The 14,355-nt window shown below is 30.5% G+C and overlaps 1 protein-coding gene across 5 annotated transcripts; it reads left to right on the plus strand.

Annotated features, from left to right (window-relative positions):
- The first annotated feature begins 8,751 nt into the window (after positions 1-8,751).
- LOC131168751 (probable protein S-acyltransferase 12) lies at positions 8,752-13,515 on the plus strand. Of its 5 annotated transcripts, XM_058143012.1 has the most exons (8): positions 8,752-9,242; positions 9,319-9,571; positions 10,473-10,564; positions 11,232-11,358; positions 11,457-11,542; positions 11,902-11,967; positions 13,077-13,199; positions 13,300-13,515. In XM_058143012.1, exons 1-7 carry the CDS (start codon positions 9,054-9,056, stop codon positions 13,191-13,193), a joined length of 930 nt encoding a protein of 309 aa, XP_057998995.1. In that variant the 5' UTR covers positions 8,752-9,053; the 3' UTR covers positions 13,194-13,199; positions 13,300-13,515. The 5 variants fall into 5 exon arrangements, 4 of the variants coding, with proteins under 4 accessions (XP_057998995.1, XP_057998993.1, XP_057998996.1 ...); XR_009147127.1 differs by lacking the exon at positions 13,300-13,515 and having other exon boundaries at positions 11,232-11,375; positions 13,077-13,150; XM_058143010.1 differs by having other exon boundaries at positions 13,077-13,515.
- The last annotated feature ends 840 nt before the right edge of the window (positions 13,516-14,355 follow it).

Genomic DNA, 14,355 nt, shown 5'->3' on the forward strand with positions numbered 1-14,355 from the left:
CAAAGAACACACACATATCCGAATTTATGCACATAAGAAGCTATAAATGAATAAAGAGAAGCAAAAAGATATGCCTTTTGAATCTGCTCAGTGGTAATGTTTGCGGGTGGATATGAAGGCATCACTGGAATCATCTGCGGTGGCTGATGCATCTTGTACTCCTTGATTTGCTCAAAAAACCCTAACCCTAGTCCCAAAATGGATAAACCCTAATCCAATTATAAGAACAGAGTAAGAAATAATCAAAAGCGTCAACACAAGGAAACAGAGATAAGGAGAAACAGCGGGCACCTCTGCAAGCGAGGCAAGTGAGAGTATTTGATTGGAGACAGACCGATCTTTAAGGCGACGAGGTTTCTGGAGGAATTTAAGACAAAGGTAAAGTTTTCTCAAAAATTCATTTTATCGAATGTGAGAGACACTAGATTTGCTATGTCTTTTCGAGACAACAATAACTTCGCACAATTTTTAGTTTGCCTTATGCTCACGTCATTCCGTTAGTTGGGCTTTGGCTGGTTCTCGTGCTCGGTAGTTTGCTGGTATTTTTATTCCCCGTGATTAATTTTAAGATGTGTTATTTCAATGAATCAATTTTAAATTATTACAATTAAATTATTCAAATTTGATTCGTGTTATAAAAAAGTTTTTCTTACCTGTTTTAACTGATTTCAGTTGCCATATTAATATAATATCATTAAAAAATAAAATCACCCAATTTTCTTTCTTACTTTTTTTTTTTCTTTTCCTTTCAGCTTTTAAAATTTTAATTGATTTCATTTTTTTTTTCTCTTTCTTTTCTAACCTTTTTAAGGTTTATAAATTCTGTTTATAAATAAAAAAAATAGATTGGAAAAAAGAAATTTTTTATTTTGTTATTTATAAAATAATTTAATTAAATATTTTATTTTATTACTCTTATTTAATTTTATAATTTCATTATATATATATATTCTTATCATATTTATTTTCATATTTATATTAAAAAATTATTTTCTTATAATAATTTAAATAAATTATTTACATTAATTTGAATAAATTTAAAAAATTCTCTTTAAATTATATAGAGGGAAGATAATTAGTCATCCTAATTAAATTTCCTCATTGGAGATTAAATTTCTTCACTCTTTGTCATTGGCTTTTCACTTTATTTATAGGATTCACGTGACATGCATTTAAAGCTTACAGAATCTCAACTATATCATATATATATATATATATATATATACCTGCATTTAGTTATAAAGTTATTTTATTATATTTATTGTAAGATTTTTATTTTGATTTTTTAACTCTTATGGTGTATTTGGCATTGCTGTTGAAATTAATATTGAGAAAATTATTTTTTTTAAGTATATTAGTTATAGAGTATTCTTAATAATTAAAAATTAAATTTAATCAATTTTAGTCATAATAATATTAAAATAATAAAATAATTTTTTCTAATAACATTTAAAGTGATATTTTTATTTAAAAAATTAATTTCAAGTTTTAAAACTCAATGCCAAATAAAGATTTAGTCATTCTAATATCTATATTTTTATCATCTTGTAATTATTTACATTTAAATGAAACTAACATTTTTCTTTTTTCTTTTTTAAGAAAAAAAAAATGCAAGAAGAAGGAGGACACAAAACTTCGTTTGCGTATTTGGAAAGAGGAAAAAATAAGATAATATGGAATGAAAATAAAGAAAATCTTGTCACTCTCTTTAGATTAAAAAAAAATTAAGATAAAAAAAGAAAAAGATGTGAGCATGAGGTGTACTAAATTATGTTATAATTTTTCTAAATTTTTTTTTTGTATACTAAGCATATATACAGTGATTGTATTATAAATTTTTTTACCATTTGCTTTAGTTTTCATATTTTTAGTATGTTAAACTGCTTAGTTCCATTATTATTTTTTTGATTGTTAGTTAAACTATTAAAATTAATTAGCTGATTTTTATATTTTGAAACTCATCTTAATTAGTTCATATAATTTGATTTTGTTAACTTTTTAATCAATCTTTTTTTTTTACTCAAATTACCTTAATTATCTCTCTTTTATTTCTTTCTTAGAAAGTGTTTGGTTTACCTGTTGGGTGCAGCTGATAGCTGATAAACACCCAAACAGGTAAATTATGGTGTTTGACAAGTTTAAAAAAATATAGCTGATATGATACTCATCAGCTGCAGTTTGTATCAGCTCTATTTTTAGAGTTGTTTCTCATCAGCTGATCTGATTTTATTTTTTATTTTGACCATATTCTCCTTTTTTATTTAACTTAAAAATTAATATTATTAATATTATTATTTTTTTATTTGTAATTTTAATATTTTAATTAATGTATTTCAACTTTGTAAAAATATTTTTTATTAATAACATAAATATAAAATATTTATTTATATCCAAAAACTTAAAATTAATTATAAATTTTTCTATTAACAATAATAATTATTTTTTTATTTTATCTATATTTTTAAAATTATTTAATTATCTTAAAAAATAATTATTTTCTTATTTCAATAATAAAATAAATGATATAATATAAAAGATTAATAATTATATATTTATTTAAATAATATAATATATTAATTTAATAATTATATATTTAATTTAATAATAAAATAAATAATATAATGTAATAAATTTATAATTTTATATTTATTTAAATAATAAAATAAATTATATGATATATACCCTTATTAGTCATTTCACATATTAACAAAGAATACTAAATATAATTTTACCAAACACTTAATATAAAACAGCTATCAGTTATCAGCTATCAGCTAACAGCTATCAGTTGTATTCAACAATTAATCCAAACAGGCCTTATTATCCGTAATTTCTCTCTCTATATATTTTTTTTCGCTTCTACACCCACAATCTTCTCCCCTCTCATTTTCTTTTTTTTTTTTTCATAATAAAAAATGGTATTAGTTGTCTTTGCAATCATTTTCCCTTAAATCTCTACATAATTAATATAACACCCTCACTTTAGATAGTCCATACGTTCGACTATTCCGGTGATTAATATCGATCCGGACAATCAGAATGTCTAGAACTATAATTAAACTAGAGTGAGTAGTGATAAATAGACCAAATAATAGTAAGAAAAATTAAGAAAAAATTTTTTAAATAAAATGCACTAAAGCTAAATGAACCGGTGCCCCGGCGATGGGTGACCTAACGAGAAGTTGCTGTCTTTACAGCTAGTAACCCTAAACCCATGGAAAACCCAGTGAAATAATTTATGGGATGCCAGAAAAGAGTTACGGCGCCCTAGGTAGCATCAGAATGTCAAGAAAATGTAAGGAGAATTTTTAAAATCGATACAGACAGTTTTGGCTCCTTAAGCCAAACGGAGGGTATTTTGGTCATTTCGCCTTTAAAGATGATTTTTTACCAACTTGTCAAGTCGAGTACGTGAGATTTATGATATAAAATATGAATAAAAATTTATGAAAATTTAATTAAAAATAAGTACAAAAGAAAAGAAAAAGGAAATAAAATAAAAAAAATTCACAATTATGACATAATGCATGATGTCATTAAAAATTCCATTTAACAAATTTATTTAAGAGATAAATTAGAGATAAATACACAAAATTCCCTCATCTTCCTCATTTGTCTTCTTGGCCGAAAATTCTTAGAGAAAGAAACCACCATTGAAGCTATTGCCTAAGCTTCAATTTCCACTTTCAATCGCCATAAAACCCCTTCCTGTCTTCACTAAAATTAATCCTTACCACTAGAGCAAGCTTGAGGCAGCAATTTGAAGAATAAATTGAGAAGAATTACGAGCTCAAGTTAGCTCATTAAAAAGTTAGTACTATATCTCTCAATTTTTCTCTTTAAATTTGAAGTTAGGTGTATGGATTTAGTTAGAAATTCATGAAATCAAACGAACACATCCATGTATGGACCAACTAAAATTTTCGACAGCCTTAGTGATGGAAGTGTTGATGAGTTTTGAATGAATTTAAGTTGTACATGGGTGGTCTTGAAAATTAGTATGAGACTTATAGCATCATTAAGCATGTTGAATTGATGTATGTGCATGAATTGAAATTTGAGAATTAGGGTTCTTGAGCTAAATTGTCGGATTTGTGCTTTGAGGGTGAATTAGTATTTTAATGGTCAATTAGTAACTATTTGGCTGTGTTTGATAAGGAATTGAAGTGAATTGTGGCAATGGAATTGAGGTTAGGTATGCTGCCTTAGGTGACCTGCGGGGCTGGATCTGAGTCCAGTAAATTTGGGCAGCTATAACTTGAGAGATGTTTGTTCAATTAGTGCAAGGCTAATTGGATATGAAACTAGACACATGATGGCACAACTTTGATGAAGAAACCTTACCAAAAAAAAAAACTTAGAATACCCTAAAAATTGACCAGATCCGGGTAACCAATTATGGACCTGGTAAAAGTGACTAAATGAACAGTGTTTGTTCATTTGGCCATAACTCAGTGTAAAAATATCTAATTAACCCGAAATTTATATCAATAGAAAGCTTAGATAATTTAGAACAACCTTCATGTAGAACACAAACTCAAATTCTAGACTTAACCTAATGGAATTGTCCACCAAAATCAGAACACTAAATTTGGCAGAATTAGTGCACTTGAGTACAGTCAATCTGGCCAGTTATGGTAAAATGGCCATAACATGAGCTAAAAAACTCCAAATAGAATGATTCAAAAAGAGAATTAAATAAGACACAATAAGGAACAACTTTCATAAAGAAAGTTTTATCAAATTTTCTATGATTAGGTCCAATGGAATAGTGAATTTAGACCTCAAATTCTGAAAATTTGAAATAAAACCTAGGAGGTTATGAATTGAGTTTGGCAATCAATGCTAACAAAAATAAAATGTAAAATGTAGTATCTTGGTAAATTTAGGCTTAACAAATCTATCATAAATTAAAAAGTCAAACTTTAAAGGGAAATGATCAAGTGAATAGTAACCCCAATAATATAGGAAATGTTATACTAAATTAGAAAAAATATTAAGATGGTTAATATAGATAATGTGATTAATGAATTTAAATTCTTGAAGTTGAGTGGCTCTAGGATTTAAGGAAAATTTAGTTAAATTTGAAATCCATGAAATGTTCATGGATTACTTGAAATATGAATGAAAATTTATGTACATAGTGTAATGAATAAATTAATATATGAATGAGACTTTAGTTCTTATTATTGGAGAAAGGATAAGGAAAAGTGCTTTGAGTACAATTACACATAAAAATAATTGTTATAAATTATGATAAATTTGAATGACATAATGAATGAATAAAAGGATGAATGCATAATTTAGGTAGAATTGTATTTTAGACATTTACACTCTGCTATGAATAAAAATTGAAATGTTATAAATTATAATTGGAACATATAATGAAAAAATAATACTTATAAACCCTTAAAGGTACTAATGTGCCCATATATTGCCTAGACACGTGTGTCATATTGGATAGATTGGCATGCCAATAGGGTATTGTTTTAGCAGTACTGCGTAAGGCTTTATGCCTGTATTTATGGCTTTATGCCCGCACTCATGGCTTTTATGCCCGATTATTTATTATCATGGCTTTTAGCCATACTGATATGTTATCATGGCTTTTTAGCCATATTGACTGCATATGTGGTTAACGCACTGAGCTTACACGTCCCATGGTATGACGGCCCGAGATACTGCGATGTCCAGTACTAACGAACCGCTTATCCAATTTAGTCAGTCTGTCATAGGTTACTTGGGCAATGAAATTTATTAAGAATAATGTGAATTAAATGAATGAATAAGAAAAAAAACTAGAATTAGTTTTAAAATTTTATTTACCATGCAATGATTCAAAATACCTATAAATAAATTAGTAAAATGATAAGAAGATTTGCAAAAGAAGTATAACGTAAATAAATATTACAAATGTGTCTCTCGTAATAAATTAATACTAAATTTAATATTGTTAAATAATTGAATGTTGTATATATTATTACTATAAAGTTTACACACTAAGCATGTAACACCCTAAACAAATCCTACATCGGCAAAACACGGGAGAGATGCTGGGTTTATAAGTTGGTGGTTCGTAACCCCTAGTGACGCGTTTTAAAACCGTGAGGGCTTCGGCTCAAAGCGAACAATATCACTAGTGGGCCGGGCCATTACATTTGTGGTATCAGAGCTGCTCCGCGTGCAACCTTGAGCGATGGTGGGGCAAACCTCAGCGAGGACGCTGAGGGAAAGGGGGGTGGATTGTAACACCCTAGGCAAATCCCACATCGGCAAAACACGAGAGAGATGCTGGGTTTATAAGTTGGCGGTTCGTAACCCTTAGTGACACGTTTTAAAACCGTGAGGGCTTCAGCCCAGAGCGGACAATATCATTAGTGGGCCGAGTCGTTACATTTGTAGTATCAGAGCCACTCCGCTTGCAACCTTGAGCGATGGTGGGGCAAACCTCAGCCAGGACGCTGAGTCCCATAAGGGGGGTGGATTGTAACACCCTAGGCAAATCCCACATCGGCAAAACACGGGAGAGATGCTGGGTTTATAAGTTGGTAGTTCGTAATCCCTAGTGACGCGTTTAAAACCGTGAGGGCTTCAGTCCAGAGCGAACAATATCACTAGTGGACTGGGCTATTACAAAGCATTTTCAAAGAATGACAAATTAGGATAACCAATAATTAATATTAGTAATCTCACACGAAATTAAATTAATTATTGAACATTCAAATATTGCTTCAGTTTTTTCTTTATTGTATATTATTTCCTTTGTTATATTATAGCACCACTAAGCAGCAATGCTTAGCGCGATGGATTTGTTTTATCGCAGTTACTAAAGATAAAGCCTAATGGATATTAGACTGAGATTTTAGAGTTATGATCTACAGAGTATTCAAGGTTGTCACCTCCTCAGCAATGCATGTAAATAGGGCCCATATAAGTCATTTTACGTATTTTGTATATTATAAATATTTCTTATGTTGTAATATAAACTAGGAAATTATAATCAATGCGCATATATTATAAATTAATAAATTAACTATTTCATCTGAAATTATATTGTATATTATGTAAATTAATGAAAATATGAGAATTACTATATATAAATCATGCATTAATGAATATGTATGGAAATGAATAGATTTGTACACATGAGTATGTGAATTGCGATAATTAAATGTGAGATGACTATAATGAGTATTAACGATATTTTCATTGTAAAATATTATTGAAAATTTCAAGCAGGTGAATAGTGAAATGAGCCAAACGATAACATAATAGGGGAAACTCCATCTGTTTCTCCGTCGAAAAATAATTGATATTAAATTAAACGAATTCAAAATTACTAAAATAATAAAGTAAGATAAATTATGGTGCTCCAGTACTGAGTGTGATATGTCTTGCTCGGTTACACTGTAGACAGATAAGGGGTGCCACAATTAAGGTGATAATTTAAAAAAATTATTTTTTACCAGAGAAAATATAAAAATAATAAAAATGAATAAATATACTTAAATAATTTAAAAAAATATAAATTTAGATTTAGTCTATATACAATAAAAATTTTATTTTTATCTAAAAATATATTTTTTAAAATATTATATTTTTTAAATATAGGGATCGACTAATTAATTCATTGAAATAAATAAATTAAATAATAGTATTTTTTAAAATACAATGATTAACTAATTAATTTTACTGAAATAAATAGACTAAATAATATTTTAATTATCAATAAAATCTATTAACTAAATAGAAAATTTGACAAAAAAACTAAAATATTTAATAAAAGTAAAATATAGAGACTAAATAGTAAATTTTTTAAAATATATAAATTAAATAATTAATTTCATTAAAATATATAAATTAAATGACAATTTTTTATAAATTTAAAAAATAAATTAATGAAAAATTAATAAAATCATATTTATGTCTTTATAATTATTTATTTTAATAAAAAATAAAAGAAACAAAATTGATAATTTTTTTTTATGAAACATTTTCCCTATATTTTCTCCTATTTTCCTTCATAGCATTGTGGTTTAGTGTCTAACAAGTAGGAATGGCAATTGGTCGAATTTTTCGGATATCCGATTCGACCGAACTTTAATAGGATAGGTTTGGGTAATATATAATCGGGTTTGAGACGGGTTTGGATTTGAAATTTAATACCCGTGACGGATTCAGGTCAGGTTCGAGTTTTATATGTTGAATATCCATTACCCGAATCCGTTTATATAAATATTTAATTAAATATAAAATATATATATTTTTAATAATATTTATAAATTTTTATATATTTTATTTTATATAAAATAAAATTGAAATATTTTTTGAAATTATTAAAATTTTAAAATATAAATTATTAATAAAAATAATTTTTTATATAAATTATTAATTAAATATATAAAATTAAAGGGGTTTTGTTATTTTTCAAGTAATAAAAATCGAGTTTGGGACGGGTTCGGATTTTGAGAATATTAATCGGAAACGGGTTCGGATATGGTGATTTTCGCGAGTACCCTACCCATTGTCATCCCTACTAACAAAATTGAATGAAATAGTTAATGTAATTAACCTTAATTAAATTGATATTAGAATTTAATTATATATATATTGTTGGTGTATATAATAGTTTTAATTTAAATTTAGTTTGATTCATTTTAAATTTAATTTAATTTATTTTTTATAAAAATTAAATTAAAACAACAAGATAAATTTGTTTCAATTTAATTGTAACGTGTCATCCATTTTCAGTTCTAGATGGGGAGAACCTGTACCCGTCCACGGCCCTACTCGCGGAGGGTTGAGCCCGAACAGAACGGAGCTTGTTTCATTAGCAAGTAAATTCCCAAAGTTATTCTCCGACGCAACGCGATCTGCTAATTAATCTGCTGTTGGTAACTAATCCACTCCCCTCAAAATCGACCTCATTTTTCTTCAATTTATCAAAAGCAAACCTGGCTTCAGCTATCTGGAAACGCCTATTCCCACCGCAAACCCGAAGACCCGCCCCAGTCATCCCCGATATCAGGATAAATCGCCGCTTTAATCCCGGAATGGATGTTAACGTATTCAAATTATGCTCTGGTCTCAAGGTTCTCGGCTACTTGATGATCCTTCTCGTCGCCGGCATTATCACCGTCTCCTACTATGCCGTCGTGGTTATTACCTGGGGCCCGCAGTTGCTTCGCGGTGGTGTCCACTCTCTTTCGGCTATCTTGATGGTTATAGTGTTTCATATTCTGGTAATTTTAACACTTCAATTGCAATTGCACTTTACTTGTATTCTTGTTTGCTTGACAAATAGAAATTAAATTGCAGCTCGGACTTTTATTGTGGAGCTATTTTAGAGTAGTATTGAAGGACCCTGGTTCAGTCCCTGAGAATTGGAGGCCAGAGCGGTTGGAGGAGAATTTGGAGGGAGGTAGCTGTATCAATGAGTCGGATTTTAGAGCACCTGAGAATTTGGGTTCTACATGGTCTGCGCCTGCTGGGTTGGATAGGGGACCACATGTGGGCTATTGCAATCACTGCCAGAACGGCAAACCGCCGCGTTGCCATCATTGCTCTGTTTGTAAGCCAATATGTGATCTTTTTTTACAGCTTATTGATTTTCTTCATTAATTTCTATTATGTATCTTTTAATTTTACCAGTTTTTATTTTACTTCGTCAATTAACATTTTCTAACGTGGTATTGGGCATTTTATGATAGTTTTTATGTTCTTTTCTCTAATGGTATATGTTGAATTTTTGTAAGTTTAGGGATGCTGCTTTTTTCTCGAGGGATATTTTTGGTTATTTTTTTTGATCTCATTAATGTTTTCCCTAGTTGTTCTTTCTGCCTTCCTTCATAGATAGTTTTTATGTTCTTTTCTCTAATGGTATATGTTGAATTTTTGTAAGTTTAGGGATGCTGCTTTTTTCTCGAGGGATATTTTTGGTTATTTTTTTTTGATCTCATTAATGTTTTCCCTAGTTGTTCATTCTGCCTTCCTTCATAGATTCTGCATGGAATTTTCCCCCTTATTTCAAGGGAAGTAACTGGGAAATTTAGTGTCTAGGAAATTGTGCTTCAGAGATTTTCTGAAGTTGATCGAATATTAAGCATTTGAGTTGTGTTATCATTATAACGTAAATGTATTTGTCTATTTTTCACCTTTAGATTCTTTCTCGAATCATAAATCCCTTTCATTTACTGGCTGGTGCTGGTCTTAGTTGCATTCCATGCAAATACGAATTAGGTAAATAAAGGTGGAAAGAGAGGTTTCTGAATTTACCAAATTCACAAGCTTTTCTTGGCATTTGTAAGATTTACTAAAGTTGGTTTTTTTGCCCATACGATGAAAGCGTATATTGTTTTGTGGATGAGTTAAGATGATATCATAAGGTGCTGACGTTTTATTTTTATTATTATTATTATTATTATTATTATTATTATTATTATTATTATTATTATTATTATTATCTTTTGCAGGCCAAAGATGTGTTCTGAAGATGGATCACCATTGTGTTTGGGTGGTCAATTGCGTTGGAGCCCGTAACTACAAGTTTTTTCTTCTTTTCTTGGTATGACATACTACCTCCAACAGAATCTGTGCTTGCATAATTATTGGGGGGGAGGGGGTTGAGGCCGGTTCATCATTTGAACTGTTAGGCATAGTGGTAGACTACATATGAAATTAAGATCTTAATTGGATACGATAGGTGTGAATTCTATTTGGCCCTTGGCAGAATGACTTGTGATTGTCCTTGGAATAGATTTATCTGAAGGCTCTAACTATTGAATCTATGTGTAGATCTTTGAACTTTGCCCCACTTCTTTGCTGAAAGTTTTTACGATGTCATTAAACCTCTTTTTAAATTCTATAGAAGTCATATTGTAAGTTCACGGTTGAAATTGTACTCTTTAATGAGGTTAAAGTCCTTTGACATTTAATAATTTAATAAGGTCAATAAATAATATGCATTGCAAACAATTGTTATGGGTTAAATTTACCAAACTTTGATGGTGCTGAATATTAATAAAATACTTTGCATACTTTTAAGGCCAAATTACTAAAAAAAAAAAAAATCTTAACATCTGTGCACGTGCAATTGTCTAATCCAATTATTTGCAATATTTTCCCAAATTTTGAGGATGGCATTGAAGTTTGCACTTGTATATTTCTTCTTTTTGTTCTTCCCTGACTTTGTTCTGGCCTTCTCTCTCTCTCTCTCTCTCTCTCTCTTGAAGCTATACACATTTTTGGAGACAACAATGAATACTCTAGTATTATTGCCTGGTTTTATCAAGTTCTTTGATGAAGCCAAAAATCATTCCAGCTCCCCTGGCAATCTAGCAGTAACTTTTTTGGCCTTTGGTAAAGTACCTGCCCAGGTTAATATTTTTCATTTACATATATTAGTTCTGTATTCTCATTGTTCCCCTGTTTCTTACAGATTGTGTACCTTGATGCAGTTCTTAATTTGGCTTTTGCTCTCAGTCTTCTTTGTTTCATATTTATGCATGCATCTCTTCTGTCAAGCAACACCACCTCTGTAGAGGTAAAAAATAAATAACTGTTACTTTTGTATGCCTTTAAACTTATTATGTATGTTAGTTGTGTTGCATGAGACTTTATGCATTAGCATGTAGAAGTTGGCTTCACTTATTCCTGTTATTGGGAGTGTACTTGAAATTGGCCATTACTTAGGTAGAGACAACTAATGTTTGTTGCAGCCAGCATCATAGGATAGTTAATTGTTGTTTCTATTAAGTTCATGCTTAATTTGACTTTCATTGCTGTGCAAACTGCAAATGTCATAATGTCCTTTACAATTGTTCATTATCCTGGATGTAAGAGCGAGTTCAGCATGTAGTTAAGCAATTGCTGTATATGACCTTCTTAAACACATTGTTTCAGGTTTATGAGAAGAAAGGAGCAGCTAGGTGGAAGTATGACTTAGGCAGGAAGCAGAATTTTGAACAGGTAGTCTTTTCCATTTTTTTTTATATATGATATAAGATTTTCTGTCATCTTTCAAATAATAAATGCATGATTTAAGATTCTCTGTTATCTTGCATAGTTTATGTATAATTGCTATCTATGGGATTATACTGGTTGATTGTACCTGTGAGTTGTTGATATGTGATTGTAAGAATTGCAATTAAAGACACAGTGCTTCCATTTGGTTGGGGGTGACTAGGCTAGGGAACTTCAAGTTCCTAGGAAGTGTGAAAATCTATCTTGTTTGGTTGGCATTTTATTTCAACATCCTAAGGAAATAACTTACCCTCATACTTCATAAGAAGTGAAGTTCCTAGGAAGTAGAGAATTTGAACCAAATAAGGCCTTAGTTACAGGGAATTTGTAGAACTTGAGGTTTGGAGTTGGTAGAAATTGAAACTTGGCCTCTTCTCCCTTCATTATTTATTTATTTATTCTTTGGGATAATGACATTTTGGGTGCCTAAACTTTATAGTGAAGTTAGTGAATTGGAAAAAAAGAAAAATGTCAATTGACTGCATGGCTCAACTGACACATGGACTCCTTTAATTAAATGAGAATTCTAATTGCACATGCTTAAGATTGTGAGAAGACTACTTTGGAAAAATCTTAGAAATCCATGGTGAAAAAGCAGATTTTTTTTTCAATGTGATGGGTACATATTTTTTCAAAAAAATAAAGATAGTCCACATGCTTGCTGATGTGGAAAGTAGAGTATTTTTTTTATTATTTTAGTTCATCTTGGCATTTTAGGTAACTAGGAAAGTACAAACAATTTGATTGCAATTTTTTTTTCCTTGCGCACTTGATTCCTTCAAGCAAAAAAAATAAAGAACAAAAAAAGAGAGAAGAATTTTAAGCATTCAAATAGAAAATGCTTGAGTGTTTAGGCACTCAAAATGTCTATATCCATTCTTGTGGCTTCTTGCTTGTGACCCTTTTTAAGCGTAACTTTAACTTTTGTATTGGTAGAAATCATGTAATTAAATGGTTACTTGATTTTTAATAAAATCTTCCGGTCAATTTGAAGCCATTCTTCCTTCTAGATGTGATATCATGTTCTTATGGTATCTGTCCTATTTTTCTTTTAGGTTTTTGGCAGAAAGAAGGCATTATGGTTTGTTCCACTGTTCTCCAAGGATGATTTAGACAGCATACCTGCTCTTCATGGCCTAGATTTCCCAACACGCTCTGATGTTGAAGCATAAGGCTTGGTGAGCATGCAAAGCTTCCTCATTTTCACATTTTTTTGGCTATGTATCCTTAGCAAATTCTTTTACTAGTTGGTCTCAAAGTGTTCTCTCAATCTGCTAGATTCAGATATTTCAAAGCATTGATTGTGAAAGAAAGCGTTAGAAATTTTGATGTAGACAGCTTTGTAAATTGGATATATATGATTTCTGTGGGGGCATCACAACAGGAGACAAATAGAGGTTGTAATTTTCAAAACAAAGCTTGCATTGATGTGACATTGCAAAATTTACGTGTATGCACTTTTCCTTTTGGATGAATGTAAGATTATTAAGATCTGATGGCTATTTTTTTTTTTTTTTTGCCGTCATCAAATTGTCTCGCCTCTTTCTTTCTCCAATATCCATTATCCGATGCCAAGATTCATCGCCCATCCTTGAGTATGACGGAAAGAACCCATTCATTTTCCTCATTAAAATGAAGTATATTTGTTATCGTTTTGTTTCCAATGTCAACATGATCTAAATGAATTAATTCTATCATTTCTTGTGTAGTTGGAGAGATCTTGTGAACTCATCGCCATTTTGTGTGGCTATTATACTCAGTAATGGAATTAATAGATGCTTTCTAATGTAGAGCCAGGAACTTATCTTTGTGGAATAGTCGTCTGGTTAAATGCTCAACCAGGCGGTAGAAGCAAACTCGTAGCAGCACGCAAGTAGCGTTGGTGACAATGTAAATAAAAGTCTTGTCTCCGGTAGCGGGGAGAGGGGAAGGGCAAGGACGGGAGAAAGCTTCTTAAAATGAAATGGCTTTGCTGCGATAAATCACCAAGTATGGGCGTGTTCTTTCCGCTGCTGGGATGGAATTTGCTAAGTAATGGAATTGAAGAATTAAAAAATAAAAATCAGGATGCAGATTCCTCACTTTCACAGTTGCTAATGGATGCCCACCTTGGATTCTCTATCTGTCTACATTGGATTATTGAAAGTTTTGATAGTGGGGCCTGCTGTTGCAAAATTACTTGCAAGCGTTTGCAATGGGAGTGACAACTGACAAATAAGCATAGTTAAAAATAGTCCGGAGAGTGGAGACACTGGGAAGGCAGTAGTAGGTGTACGCTCTGTAGACCACTGGATAAGGACAGCCTCAGACATGAACATACACTACTACGAAAAT

Source organism: Hevea brasiliensis, chromosome 2 (genome assembly GCF_030052815.1).
Source record: "Hevea brasiliensis isolate MT/VB/25A 57/8 chromosome 2, ASM3005281v1, whole genome shotgun sequence".
NCBI lineage: Eukaryota > Viridiplantae > Streptophyta > Magnoliopsida > Malpighiales > Euphorbiaceae > Hevea > Hevea brasiliensis.

What these genes read in the sequence shown, in the direction of transcription:
- LOC131168751 (XM_058143010.1), top strand. Translation starts at nt 9,054, where the DNA reads ATGGATGTTAACGTATTCAAATTATGCTCTGGTCTCAAGGTTCTCGGC. An exon ending in GCAACACCACCTCTGTAGAG is followed by an intron (nt 11,543 to 11,901) that starts GTAAAAAATAAA and finishes ACATTGTTTCAG; the next exon opens with GTTTATGAGAAGAAAGGAGC. An exon ending in GGAAGCAGAATTTTGAACAG is followed by an intron (nt 11,968 to 13,076) that starts GTAGTCTTTTCC and finishes TTTTTCTTTTAG; the next exon opens with GTTTTTGGCAGAAAGAAGGC.